This window comes from Geospiza fortis, unplaced genomic scaffold, assembly GCF_000277835.1.
Source record: "Geospiza fortis unplaced genomic scaffold, GeoFor_1.0 scaffold229, whole genome shotgun sequence".
In the NCBI taxonomy this organism is placed as follows: domain Eukaryota; kingdom Metazoa; phylum Chordata; class Aves; order Passeriformes; family Thraupidae; genus Geospiza; species Geospiza fortis.
Genome location: NW_005054357.1, coordinates 616457 through 630281, shown reverse-complemented (window position 1 = coordinate 630281; position 13825 = coordinate 616457). Strand labels below are relative to the sequence as shown.

Below are 13825 nucleotides of genomic sequence, written 5' to 3'. Positions count from 1 at the left end.
CTTGCTGCTGCCTATTTTAAACCATGAGTAGGCAGCAGTAAATATCTGTTCTCAATTATAGATGCCTGCTGAGGACAGTGGACTTATTGCAGTTGTTTTAGGTACTAATATTGAACAAAAAAATTAGGATTTTTAAGAAATAACGCTCACTGAAATCACTGGCAGATTTAGTAGCTGCTGGAGTAATCAAGTGTGTTTATATGAGATTGTATTCCATCACTTCTTGCAATCATCATATCATTGTTACAGCATTTCTGCCTCCTTTGGTCTTTTGGAAGCTATGATAATCTACCTCACATAACATTTGCCTTTTAGCACTTTCATTAAACTGCAAAACCTAAATCACTGAAAGAGAGAAATGCTGATTTTTTTAAATCAACCCTTTATTTTATTAAGTTAAAAAAAAATACTTGGCCAATATTAGGCAATCTTTTTGGAGCAATGTAGGAAGTTTCATACCTGTTCCTTTGAAGAAAGGAGAATTCTGCATAAATGTGAAGATGTGGTTGTTTTATGGTAGCTCCTCAGCCATAACAGCTTTTATAACTGTTGGAAGAATTTAAATGCAATTAGTCCTTTATGTGTCCACTTGTAGAGTAAAAAAGAAAGTGATCTTTTCAGAGGCTTAAAAATAATAGAAGGATCCATCTCTGGAAACCTTCAGATATCAGAAAAAATATACCACTGATTTGAACAAATTTTGGCTGATTCTCAAAATAGTGAGGGCTGAGGGAATTCTTCAATTTTAAGTATTTCCATTAAAATGTTTATAGAAGTGCACAATGAATTCCAGTATTTTTGGAATGAAACATTTAGGTACCTTGTCATGAAGAAAAGAATTACTTTGTTGATATTTTGCAGGGGTTGTGTTGTTATTTTTTTATTTGGACTGGTTCTGCTTTTTCCTATAAAAATGTTAAAATTGTCTGATCACCTGGAATTACTGTATAGTAATTCACAACTTATGAACAGTAAATCAAGATTTGTTTTTTAAATCATGATGTTGATTTGGAAACCTCATTCTTTGCTTTAGTCAGTTAAATAAACTGATTACATGTCTTAAGGAACAGAAAGAAAAAGATGAGAGGGTAACATAGAAATGCATTTTTTTCCTGACAATTTCTCCCCAAGTTTTATAGATAATTAGATTTTAAAATATCTTTTTGGGTCATCTCTGCTCTCTATAAACTTCCCTGAGTAACTGAGCTCAACTTGCATATTGCAAGTGCCATGTGTTTTGCATGGGTACCATGGTATATATTGGAATCTTGCCATCTTATTTTCTAGAGTATCCTATCACTGGATTATTTGTTAATGGTTAAAAGAAAGATAACTATGAACTGAGTAGTTCTCTATATATTGCAGCAAATCAAAAAGCACTGAAAACACTGTGTGACTGATAGACTGATTTAAACTAACTCAAGATGATGGTGGAAAACTGGAAAGAGGAATGAGGAACAACTCTAAACTGTCAGTGGCTGTGTCTGAGACTGCTGAGCATAGCTCTTCTTATCTGTTAAAATTGGTGGATCTGGCAAAACCAAAACTGAAACAAAGGCTCCCCCAAATCCCACCCCAAGGACCTGGCAGTGTTCCCTGGGGCAGCACTGGTGGCTTCTGATCCTGCCCTTGAAATAACTTGATTTATTTATATTTTCATCACAACAATTTTAGCAAAGAGGCAGTTTCTGCTCCGTGCTGGGCTCAGTTCTGCTTCCTCACCTTCAGGGGTCACACCCTAGCTATAGAGCAGGAACTGGCTTTGTTGGGACTCCTACCAGGTACCACTATCTGTAATGGAATTATTTGGAATGTAAATTTCTCTCAGATCCAGTATTCAAATGAGCACATCATACCACAAAGGCCATTTGTATTTTCTTTCAGCTCAGTAATGTTTTAGTATAGTGTAAAATCAAATTTTTAAAGCAAAAGATTTCAAGAGCTTCAAAGCATTAAAGGAGGGAAAACAAATACTGGCTTGATATTATAATCAGTTATCCAGATAAGGTGACTGCCTTAGACTGGAAGCCTGATTAACAATATTATTTATTAGAAGGTCAGATTTTGATAAAATTAAATTGAAATGAGAATATTTTGCTTGTATATCCAAAATAATAGATACAGCCTGAAGACAGTATCTGAATGTTTTAAGGAGATGAAAATCTTAATGGTCCCTCAACAGTACAGCTTTCTGTAAAACTTGACCTCCAATAATGACAGAAAAGTAATGTACAACCTAGTTATGCATGTTTATGCCCTGCTGACATGTGTTGGGTAGAGACTCTAGTCTACAGCTTGGCATGGTAATGGCTTTGCTCACACAACTGAAGCTTTAATAAGAGAACTTCTTGGTTACTGCAAAAGGGCAAAATCAGGTCCAAAATACTTTGTGTTGTTATGAAAAAAGAAAAAAAAATCCACTAGTATTTGCTCTTGCCACCTTTTAAGACATATATTTACCACATTAGAATTTCATTACAAATGTGAAAAACAAATAAAGCTACACTCATCCAGACACTATTTTAGCTCCAGAAAAATACCTATGAGATTTTTCAAGGTTAAGAAAACAATAAAATAAGAAAGTGCCCATTCAGTCTTTTTTTTTTTTTTTACTACTTCATCTTGCATGCATTATCATTTAAAAAAGTTGTCTTAATTTAAAATTGACTGTAAGGAAGAACAAAAACACAAAGAACAAAGCAGAAAATAGTGTTTGGTTATTGTGATTGCATCTTGCACTTGGGTGCATGGTCTGTCTCTAAACTCTGACTCATCTGCCAGCAGCAGGCTTTAAGGTGATAATCGCCCACACAGAGCTATTTGCACATCATGTCTATCTTATCCTCTATCTAATTTTACCCTCTATAACAAACTGTTTAGCATAATTAGTGGAGTTATGCTTTGCAAAAAAAAAAAAAAGAAGCAATAGTTTAGAAGACTCAACTTTTTGAAGGCATACATGTACAGATTAGTAATGCTGGTATTTGGTCACAATAATGAACATTTTGATACACTGGTCTATGTAAAATTGTACAACCATTATTTTAGCAAGTAAAATAATGGAGTTTTCAGAATATTTACATACTGTATATAAGCATTGATTAAAATTATGAAATGGTTTTGGGACTCATTAATTGCTAACAATTTCTCCACTATTTTTTCAGACATGGCTGAAAAATGCTGAGCGAGCCAGCACTGCAATCAAGAATGCTGGAAATGATCAGAGAACCTATTATTCAACTGATAGACAACAGCAGGTACAAATGACCTTAATGGGAAAGCTCTGGGGTTTTTTTGGTTTGCTTTGTTTTCTTCTAGATGATCAGAAAGGATGTTTACTAATGACCACTGGTTTTTTTTGTGTTCAAATTTTAGTGCTAAGCTGCTTTAATACAAAATCCTTTGAGGTAAAAAAAAAAGGAAAATAGAGAATAATACATATATGTGCACACAGGGGAATATATTTTATTCTTTGCTGGCTTTCATTGCAGTCTCAAGAAAGTGTTAAATGAGCATTGCTTGAGGTGGCATCTTCTTTGCATGCTGGAAATGTAGTGTTTCTAACCCCCCTGTCCCAACCCCATCCTCTTTATAAACTAGAAAAAACTGGGAGCACACAAAAGCCAATACCCCCCTGTAGGTGTTCGCTGCCAGGCAAAATGAAACCCAAACTGTATCTCCTGAGAGTAACTTCCTGCCCCCAGGTGGGGAAAAACTCTGCTGATATGAAAACAAATACTGTGTTAGCATAGACAAAACAAAAATCATGCAGAATCCATTAAAGCAGCCACGACTAATTAATCTTGTTTGGTTTTGTGTGTTAAGTGGACTTCTGTTAAATTCTATTTGAGAACAGGATAAATTTATGGATTCTATCCTTGTTTAACAAAAATTCTGCTATTCCTATGTTATAGGAGAGGTGTTCAGAACATTAAGCAAGTAGACTTATTTCTCCCCTGAGCTATTTAAGAAAAATCACATGGAAAAAGCAAGCACAGTATTAGTATTTACTTGTGCTCATGAAGACATGCTCATACTTCACCCTTTTCAGGTAGGAAAGAAATGTGTTCAATTCTACCACGTATTATCCCAAGACATTAACAGCAGACTAAAGATAAAACACAGATTTGTAGAAACTCTTGTATTTCCTATAGAATGTTAAACAGAATTTTCTCTGTCTGTAATAAGTAAACTGTACTTATCATCCCAGTGTAAAATACAAAGAGGTCAACAATGCATCCTTTCAGCTCACCATAGTTCAAAAGGTATTTGAGTTTCCCTATTAAGTTTTCAAAGGCCAACATCTGCTGATGCTCAGAAATGGTAGATGTGGTGACGAAGGCTGTATGGAGGGTGAAGTGAAAACACAACCATATAGACCATGCAACACAGTAGTACTAAGAAACTATAGCACAATCAAACTCCAAAGAGCTATTTCCCATTCATCCCATTTCTGTTACTAATGGCAGGAATATTTCTGAGAATGGTGACATAAACTTATTCTCTTTCACTTAGTTAATTTTTTTTGGTAATGTATATATGTATAAACACAAAGTTTTGAAAACAGCACATCACTATGAATCTGCAAGCGTGCAAATACCAGAGGAGACACTAGAGCAGGCAAATGACATTATTAAGATTGAAGGCTTTCATTTGCACATTATTGTCATTGATGCTGTTTTTCTATTTAAAGCAGAAAACAGATGCTGTGGCATTCAGCTGGTAACGCTGCTTGTACTTGCAAGGGAGATAGTTTTGATGGCATTTAACTTGCCTGTCTAAGCTTAACAAATCAGTGCTATTCATCAGCTTAAGTAAACTGAATTGATTAAAAATTGATAGTCCTGACCCTGCATCATAAGAAGTGAGACAGTTTTACCCAAATTGTTAAAAACTTTTCACTTGGATACCAGATATGGCAAATTGCATTTAACAACTGTGGTATTTTATAACTGTGACTGTCCTGTATTATGTTAGTTGCGTCCAAAGTATTTACAAAGCTGAGGCTGTGGGGAATATTCTTTCCTTGAGCCACAGCAGGATCCCATTTCTCCCTCCCTGCTTTATTGGCAATTAACTAACGTGCCATGACTGTGCGCACTCCTCAGCTGTGGAGCTCAGCCGAGGCTCACAGCTCAGCTGCTGTGCACTTGGTCTCTCCATGTGTTTTGTTTAAGTAATCATCTGTTTCATTGATATAGTAGTTCTTTATGTAATGGTGTCATGGTTTTGTTACAGTTTGAGTTGTATTTTGGTACTTTGATTACATACAGGAAAGCATTTTTCTGTGAAGGAACACAATTCTATTTATTTTGTGGAGTAAAGCTGAGTTCAAAGCCTGCTAGAGTTAATGCAGATTCCAGCAGATATGCTGCATTTGCTAATCTACTTCATAGAAATGAAAGCTATTCCATTTATAAACTTTTCCATTTGCTCTTTGAATTTACGCCCACATATACATACATGAAAATTATTGGTCCTATACTTCTGGTATTAGCAAACACTTTTCTTCAAAATGCTCAGCAAATATTTTCTCTGCAACAGTGTCTTAATTCTTTGTGTCACACTAGTTTTATAGGACTTGGTGCTCATCTGCTGATAAGAATCGATCAGAAAATCTGGGGCTGAATGCAGATGTAAGGAGTGACATTGTCTCTGACCACGTAATAACAGTTCCATGTTAATGCCAGAGAGGAAGGCCAATAAACAGCCCCTGCACCACAGGGCATGCTGTCAGAGAAACATCATCTACACCAGAAAAGGATGTTGGGAAATCAGATCCATGAAGCTGAATGACAATGCAAAACAATACTGGTTTTATTACTTACTACCAATACTGGAAATACTGGGTATACCTGCAGAGAAAGAAAACACAAAGAAGTGTAGTTAGCTGTTTGCTGTAGCTGGGTGAGCTATTATACCTAAGATTCTGAAAGCATCTTCAGAATACTTTATCAATACATAGTTAAACTCAAGCATCTGTTATTACGTGCCCAGTCCTTTATAAATGCAGAGTCTTTTAGAGTTTTCAGTATGGGGCTGCAGGGACCACTAAAATGCATTGACAGATGGGATCTATACCAGCTCTCTGAACTTCATGAATTTGTTCAGAACAGTTTTGTATTTCAACTAACCAGCCATTAGGTTTAATGCTCTAGATAAAAATATCAGTCATGCATGTATTATGCAGATCCAGGAGAGTAATTTAACCAAGGGATAGATGCATTGCTAACAGCTTTGGCCAGCTGCTTAAATCAGTTAGTACCTTCTGTTGCATTAATTGTATAGAACTATTTTCCCTCTTTTACCTGACAGTTATCTAAATTAAGCTATTTAAAAGAAATGTAATTGAGTGAAACAATCTAATGCAGTAGGTTGGCCACATTGATTAAGCCTCTCACTGATTTATTTTTTTTCCTGTGTTCATTTCAATTCCTAAACCAAATTAATGCAAGGAAACCATTCCAGAGACAGGTGAAATTCACCATAAGAGGTGGGGCTGTTAAGGAGTAAAACTCCTTCACTGGATAAGCAGTGTGGGATCTCATGCTGTATAATGCAATCTCAAGAACTAGCTTCTTGTCAGCTCTGCCCTGAAAGCTAGGCTTTGTGTGTAGCACAAAACTATGGATATGAAATCTTTCCTGAAATGCCATTTTCTTAAGATTAAATGCCATTGTTAATGGCACTGTGGTTCCTCACTTGGGTTAGTCAGAAACTGCAGATCAGTATTGAAATCCTGGATATTTACATCCTCTTCCTTAAATACAGTTTGCCTTTTTAAAGTTTTATTGACTTTTGTGGCATGCATTTTGTTGCAGAAATCTGTCTATTTCTCCATTAAACATCTGCTACGCTTCTTTCAACATCTATCTTAAAGTTCTGCCTTACTCAGAGATGGCATGGACCTCACTCTGCAATTAAGTGAAGGAATGTATTGAGAATAAATGACATTCAATGTAAGCAAGGTTGCAGAGTCAAGCTGGGAAAAATGCTCACTTGTGGCATGGCTAAGACAATGCTGAAGTAAGAGAATTTGCAGAATGGGGACCAAAGCCAGACTTTTTATGTTTCACCACATCAATCCTGGGACACATATCAGAATTGCAGCTCCTGGGTTTCATAGCCTATGGAAGCCATGGCCTGACAGAGCACCATGGACAGCACCTGCTGCTCACCCGGCCCCACACTCAGACGCTGTTTGCAAACTTAATTATTTCTACTTCTGCTGAGATTAACGTGTATTTTCCACAATTTTAGCATCATGAGGTATCCAAAGCTAAATGCAAACATCATCATAATAGAACAATGTGGTCATATTTCTAATAGTAACAAAAAGTGGTTTTTTTTGGTTACGATAATTAAAGAGAACGTCTATCCCCTTATTTTAAATGTCAAAAAGACAATAAATTTTCAAATATTTTTCCCTGAAGTTTCAATAGCAACTTGTTTAAATTTTTGCAAGTCATTGTAGCTGGTTTAAATTAGCAGGATTAGCTTTCCTTTATACACTCATGGATCCTACACAAATATTAGATAAAAGACAAAAACTGTGTTCTCACACTCACACTTGCGCTGTGAAATGGTATTTGTATTTCCTCTGGGTATACTCCCCCGCCTCAAACCTCTCTGTCTCCTACACACACATACAAATATCCTTTCCTTTCTCTCCTGAACAGATTGTAGCAAAGGAAGAGGTTTTCCTGCAAGTCTGCTTGCTTCATATTATCGTACTTCAAAATTTTCAATGAATTTATAGTGATAAATTCTTCCTGGGCAGAAAATAATGAACACAAGATGCCTGCTAGCCTGAGAGCTCTGTATTAACCTTGCAAAGATATCTTCAGGTTCTGTTTCAAAAGCTGTTTTGCTATTTCTGTACAGAGTTTCTTAGCTGGTGTGGTGTGGTGTAACCAGACTGGTTTTTGTACTACCAGGTATCCCTGTGTGAGGTGACTGGCCTTGATAGTGCACTACTTTATGCCCTTCTTACTAAAGAGAGTGAGAATGACACTTCTGAGTTTGTCTGGAAAGGAGCTGGTTATGTAGGGCCACGAAGCAGGATCTATTAACACCCTATGAAAACTGCACATATGATGGGGAAATTATTCTTAGAAGGAGTGTTTGTGTGAGATCTGGAGTTACATATTGAGGCTAGCTCTTGAATTCAGCTGAGCTGGATTTGCTGCAAGTCCTTAGGTAATCAGGCACAGGAGGTGTGATTCTGCTCTCCCTCTCTGTTGGTGTGGAGGCAGGCAAGGGCTCGAGCGCAGGACTCTGCCTGTGCCACCACTGCTGGGGACAACAACAGACTGTGGGGTCATCCCCCCACTGTGGGGGACACCCACAGGCTGCGGGGTCATCCCTGCACTGCTGGGGACAACAACAGACTGTGGGGTGATCCCACCACTGCTGGCCCTTGAACCTGGTCTGTTGCATTGTGTGGATCGTTTCCAGTCAGCCTTGTACTGAAATCTGTGGATACTCTGCAGCAGTGAAGTGATGGGGACAGGTTAGAGAGATGAAGGATCAGGCCTCCTTTGATGGACAATTCTATTGAACAAGGTACAAAAAGGGATTCAATTTACATCTATTCAGTTGTTAAACCAAAGCAATGTTCAGCCTAAATTATCTTCCAGTTGAAATCACGGGGATGGTTATTAATGGTAATAGATTTATAGTGAGGGGACATCAAGTAAAGCATGCAAAATAAGTTCAGAGGTTGGTACTGCCCCTGAAATTGCAAATATTGCAGGAGAAAGTCACTAATACTATTTATTAGTTTTGACTTGACTTGAGGGCAGTGGTTTGGTATATTACATGTTCACTGTAAGTGCATCTAAATATATATACATTACTTGAGAGGAAAAAAATGTGGTGTTTTCCTTTCATATGATCTTCTGCATCTGCCCTGTAATTTTCTCATTTCCCCTACTTCCAGAAATGGGTTGTTTTAGCTCTTAGCTACCATGGAGCTGGCTATTGAGATGAAGAAAAAAGCAAATCAGATGCTAGTGAAGAAAGCAAGTTTTTGATTCTGTCTCTAGTTTGTGTCAGTGTGAAATCCTTAACACAAAGAAATGGATCAAGCTTTCGGTGAGAAGGACCACACTGCTGCTTCCAGTGTCAGAGCAGGTCATATCCTGCAGACCCTCTTAGCACCTCCATTGTCAGTGCCCGCATGTGCTTCTGGCAGGACTCTTAAACAGGAACAAAATATAGAGCTTTTCACAGCAGAGTCAGAGCAGGGATGTTAATGCCTCATCCGATCTTTTGCTAGAATATCTGCCCTGCAGCATGACAGCACTCCCTGCAGTGAGTCTTTCTTTCCTTTGCAGCTCTTCCATTGAGGAATGATTGCAATATCAGATGCTCAGCATCAATTTCAGAACTTCTGAATTCTCTAGCAATTTAAAGCCCTGAGAAGCTCGATGATACTGGTGTCTTGTAATCCCTCAAAGGGAGTGATCATTATGATCATAGGAGTAAACCTTCCATGGATTGTTAAACCTGTAGTCAGAAAAAGGATTACACACAGTGAAAGAAAATTCTTTGGAAATTTCATCTGTTTCATCGCAAGAGCCCCAGAACTCCTGCTACTGTTAATTTTGCAGTTGTTCCTCTGTATAGATTGAATTCATAGCAAAGGAACTGCTTTGATGAAGTTTGTTATCCCTCACCTCTGCTTTCCCAAGTGGTATCACCAGAAATAAATGGGACAGAGGAAATAGCTATTGTTTTATTGGGTAGCATCTTTTAAAATTTGCACTTCTTCATGTTATGTTTTAGTGAGTCCAAACCAGTATTGAAAACTCTGCCTAGGAAACACCCAGTGAGATCAAAAGATTTTCTTTTTCAAGTAATCATAATTCATTGATAGAATATTAGAAACTTTGAAAAGCCTAAAACTCAGACTTTTTTTAGCACTTTGAATATCTTAAAACAAACACTTTGCCTTCCCATGCTGCTGCTGCTTAAGGCCCAGAAGTCTCTTTCATTTCACTTTTTCACTGTACATGGCAAAGACAGACTTGTTTGAAACCAGTGACGTACAGAAACAATTCATTTCCCAGCAACAGATGTCACCACAGCCAGCACAAACAACCAGCTCAGCAGGGTCATGCAAGAGGGTAGAGTGCTGAAGGATAATTTTTCAAGCCCTATTTCAAAAAAAATACAGCATGTTATTTATAATGCATTGTTTTTAGGTATGTACCTGCAATGTTTTGCTGGCTATTGCACTGGATACCCAGTTGAAGGAAAATGAGTTTATCAGTTGCAGATTTTGCAGTTTTTCCTGATACTCCTGTTTACCTGAATGTTCTTGATATACTGCAGTTTTGTCCTCACACTAGGTTTCCCAGCCTTCTGTGTGACATGTTCCTGTGGCTTTATACCTTCTGTAAGCTTCATGGACTAATATTAGTATGTAATATAAACATAAAAGAGGAGCAATATGAAGCTTTGCTGTTTTGTAACTTATTGATATCTTCCTTTTTCTCTTTGAAACACATTGTCAAAAGCATCAAGGAGCAATATTTTATAACTTGAAGATAAGTGTCCCATTCCTTCAAATCAAGACACAAAGAAAGCACTGGAAAACTTCCAGGTACTTGGGAGAATGGGCCCTTAGAAAATGGGACACTGTCTAGTTTATGAGTCTGCTTTGACTGGAAAGCAGGATGTGTGATCCTTTCAGTTAGAGGGATCCTTGTTACCTGGATTCCTGCCTAGAAAGTGCAACTTCTTGGACAACTTCATTTATGCTGGTCCTTCAAGAGGCCTTTGTGTCAGCAAGTATTTATGGGGAAAACTGAACATCAGGGAGGGTAATACCAATGCACTTCTGGAGGTGCCATAAGTTTTGGTAGAAACTGTTTCTGTGGCAGCTGTGCTGCACGGATGCTTCTTATGTCTTTTGCCTTTCAGGGAGGTTTAAGGCTGTACTGCTGAGACAGAGGCTGTACCATGGCAGGGGAACCCACTGCAGGAGAAATTTGGTAAACTGAGATTGTCTGCCTGACTCTTGAGTGAAAAGAACCACCAATGTTTCCCATGTCCTGGTTAATCCTTTGTTTCATGTTGAACAATGAATTAGGAAAGTCATGTAACAGCTGGGAGGGAGTTCTGCTGAGTGTGGGGCACTTTTGATACAGGTTATTGGTGGTGAAGGGACTGACACAAAGCAAGCAGGCTTTGATGCAGGGCAGCTCAGTGCACTCTGAGACAGCTCTGTCTGATGGAGCAAAGAACCTAAGTGCCAAAGATGATCTAAACAATGAGAGGAAGAAAAGGGCTTGTGCTGTCAGACACATACAACTGCTGAGGAGAAAAGCTATCCTGTAATACCAAGTAGAGAGAAATTCAATAAGTTCACTTTGTGTGTCAAAACATATTGCAGAAAAAACTATCTATAGAATGTGGCATCACAAGGGAATGAATGTAATCACAAAATAGTCAATAAAATAGAGTGGAAATATAAAATAAATGCTGTGTGGAGACAAATGGAGAAATATTGTTAGTGCCAGTAAACAACACAGTACTTGCTGTCTTTCACAGGTAAAGCATGGAAAAATGTTTTGCGTTCTCCTGAAAAACTTAAAATGGTGAAGAAATAAATGGATAAAGAAAACAGCTTTGTGTCAAGGTTTCTGCTATGACTACAGAATAATTTGGATGGTCTTCTGTTTCAGGAGCTGTAGCTTGAAAAGGTATGATAAAGTCTTACTGGCCACAAAAAGTGGCAGAAACAGAGCAATGGAAATAAAAGAAGTTCCAGCTGGGAAAGATTTGGAAATAGTCATTAAGCTTCTTGTTCAATCTGAAAAAACTTCTAAAATTCAGAGAATCTCAAGAAAGAGTATATTTTTATTTTGTGGAAAGAAGAAAAAACAATTCAGAGTGTTTCATTTATACAGCTATTTTTAACTGTATCTTATTTAAGCATATTCATGTAAACTTCAAATATATTTAAATTTTTAAATAATTTGGTCTTAGATGAAAAAGATGGTCTTTGAAAATTAGAGGAAGGAGAATTATCAAAGGAACACCGTATTACTGGATTATACAAAGTGCCTCCAGAGAACTGAAGTAATGTATGAAGAGAAGTTATTTCTATCAACATGTTCTAGGAACTATTTCAGAATCCACACCTGACTAGGGAGAGTACAACACCAGGGCTGCATTGCTGACCACACAATGGAGATGGTGACATAAAGGCAACAAGTTTTGTGAAATTGCACAGACTGTGCAGACAATTTTACACAGTAATGTAAAACTTCATATGCTCCAACACATACAGCCTTAAATCAGGAAGTGGCAAAAGAAATGAAGATTTACATAACATAAACGATTGCTGGTTGTACCAAAGAATCAGACAACCCACAAGAAGAGAAGCTGATTTAGTTCTGAAGCAGTGCATAGGACACAATTCAAGAAGTAGTTATCAGAGAACCACTTCTGGACTGAAACTCAACATGCTTGTTGAGAAGGAAAAGGATAAAAAAAATCCACTGCAGTAATATTTAACTTTGAGAGAGCGAGGAAACGAAAATGAAGACGTTAGATAAAAGAAAAGTGAAAAGAACATCTAAAAAGATATGCATGCAAACAGCATGGAAGCAGCTGGAGACAAGTGTATGAGAGGCTCAGAATAATCATATATAACTAATTTCTTTTTTTGTAACTTATAAATATTATCTCTCTTATAAGCAAAGAAAAAAAAATCCAAACCCCAATGCCAAATTGAAAACAACAGAATGTAGATGATTTTGGAAAGATACCCTTCAAAAGTGTAAGTCTTCTCAATGGAGAAAGATATGGGAAGAAAAGCATAAAATCTGCCAATTTAAATATAAACCACAGTATTTTGAGAATAAACTTCCTATGGACACAGAAGTTAGAAATTGTTTTTTGTTAAAACAATCCTACTAGAAGCAGGAGGCCCACAGAGCTAACTGGGAAGACAGGAAATTGAGGTATTATTAATACTATGATTAATTAATAATTAATTGAATATTGAATACTAAATTAATTGTTTTCAATGATGTTCACAACAAAGAAAGAGAGATTCTCACCTGCTGAGGAATTTTCTCAAAGTCTGTTAGCATCTGAAGTAAATGGTATTGAACAAGAATTGCTATGAGGAAATGTTGCCCCTAGAAGTATTTTACAGGAACTCAAATATGATGTGTCTGAACTAACTATTGTAACATATAACCTGTAATTTAAGTCAGCCTTGAGGCCAGAAGAAATGTTTTAACTGTGGCACAGTCTTAAAAAAGGACTCAAGGACTGATCCAGAGAATAACAAAATATAAAAGAGGCACATTTTTATGTTATAAAGGAGCCATGTTGTTGTCATGTCTAGAACATCATGTGTAATTTCAGCCTCACCAAATAAAAAAATGACATCACAGAACCAGAAGAGAGAGCACAGATGACCAGAGATGTGGCATGGTTTTATGATGAGAGAGATAGGATTTGTCATTTAAAAAAAGAGTGGAGGAGTGGATAAGGTCAAGTCTATGTAATGATAAATGGTGTAACAGATGTAAACAGAGATGCATTATTCTTTCTTCCTTCCTTATCTAAGGAGGTACTGTGTCTCAACCGAAGAAAAACATTTAAGGCAAGCAAAATAAAATACCTTTCACTCATTGTCTCACTAAAATTTGAAATGTATTGCTGTAAGGTATCACTGAGGTCAAGTTTATGTCAGTTGGGTGTCTCTCTTTGTTCAGCAGCCAGCAACGCCAGCAGTCCAGCTCAGAAAGCCAGTTTATTTCATGGTAACTGAGAAGGTGAAGAACAAATCCTTCATGCT

General features: G+C 37.2%; 1 protein-coding gene across 1 annotated transcript in view; it reads right to left on the bottom strand.

Annotated features, from left to right (window-relative positions):
* Positions 1 to 13825, bottom strand: part of NTNG1 (netrin G1) — a 146031-nt gene that overhangs the window by 40908 nt on the left and 91298 nt on the right. Inside the window, exon 5 of the mRNA XM_031059154.1 lies at positions 5829 to 5855. Within this exon, the coding sequence (XP_030915014.1) occupies positions 5829 to 5855 (27 nt within the window). The remainder of the gene's footprint in view (positions 1 to 5828; positions 5856 to 13825) is intronic.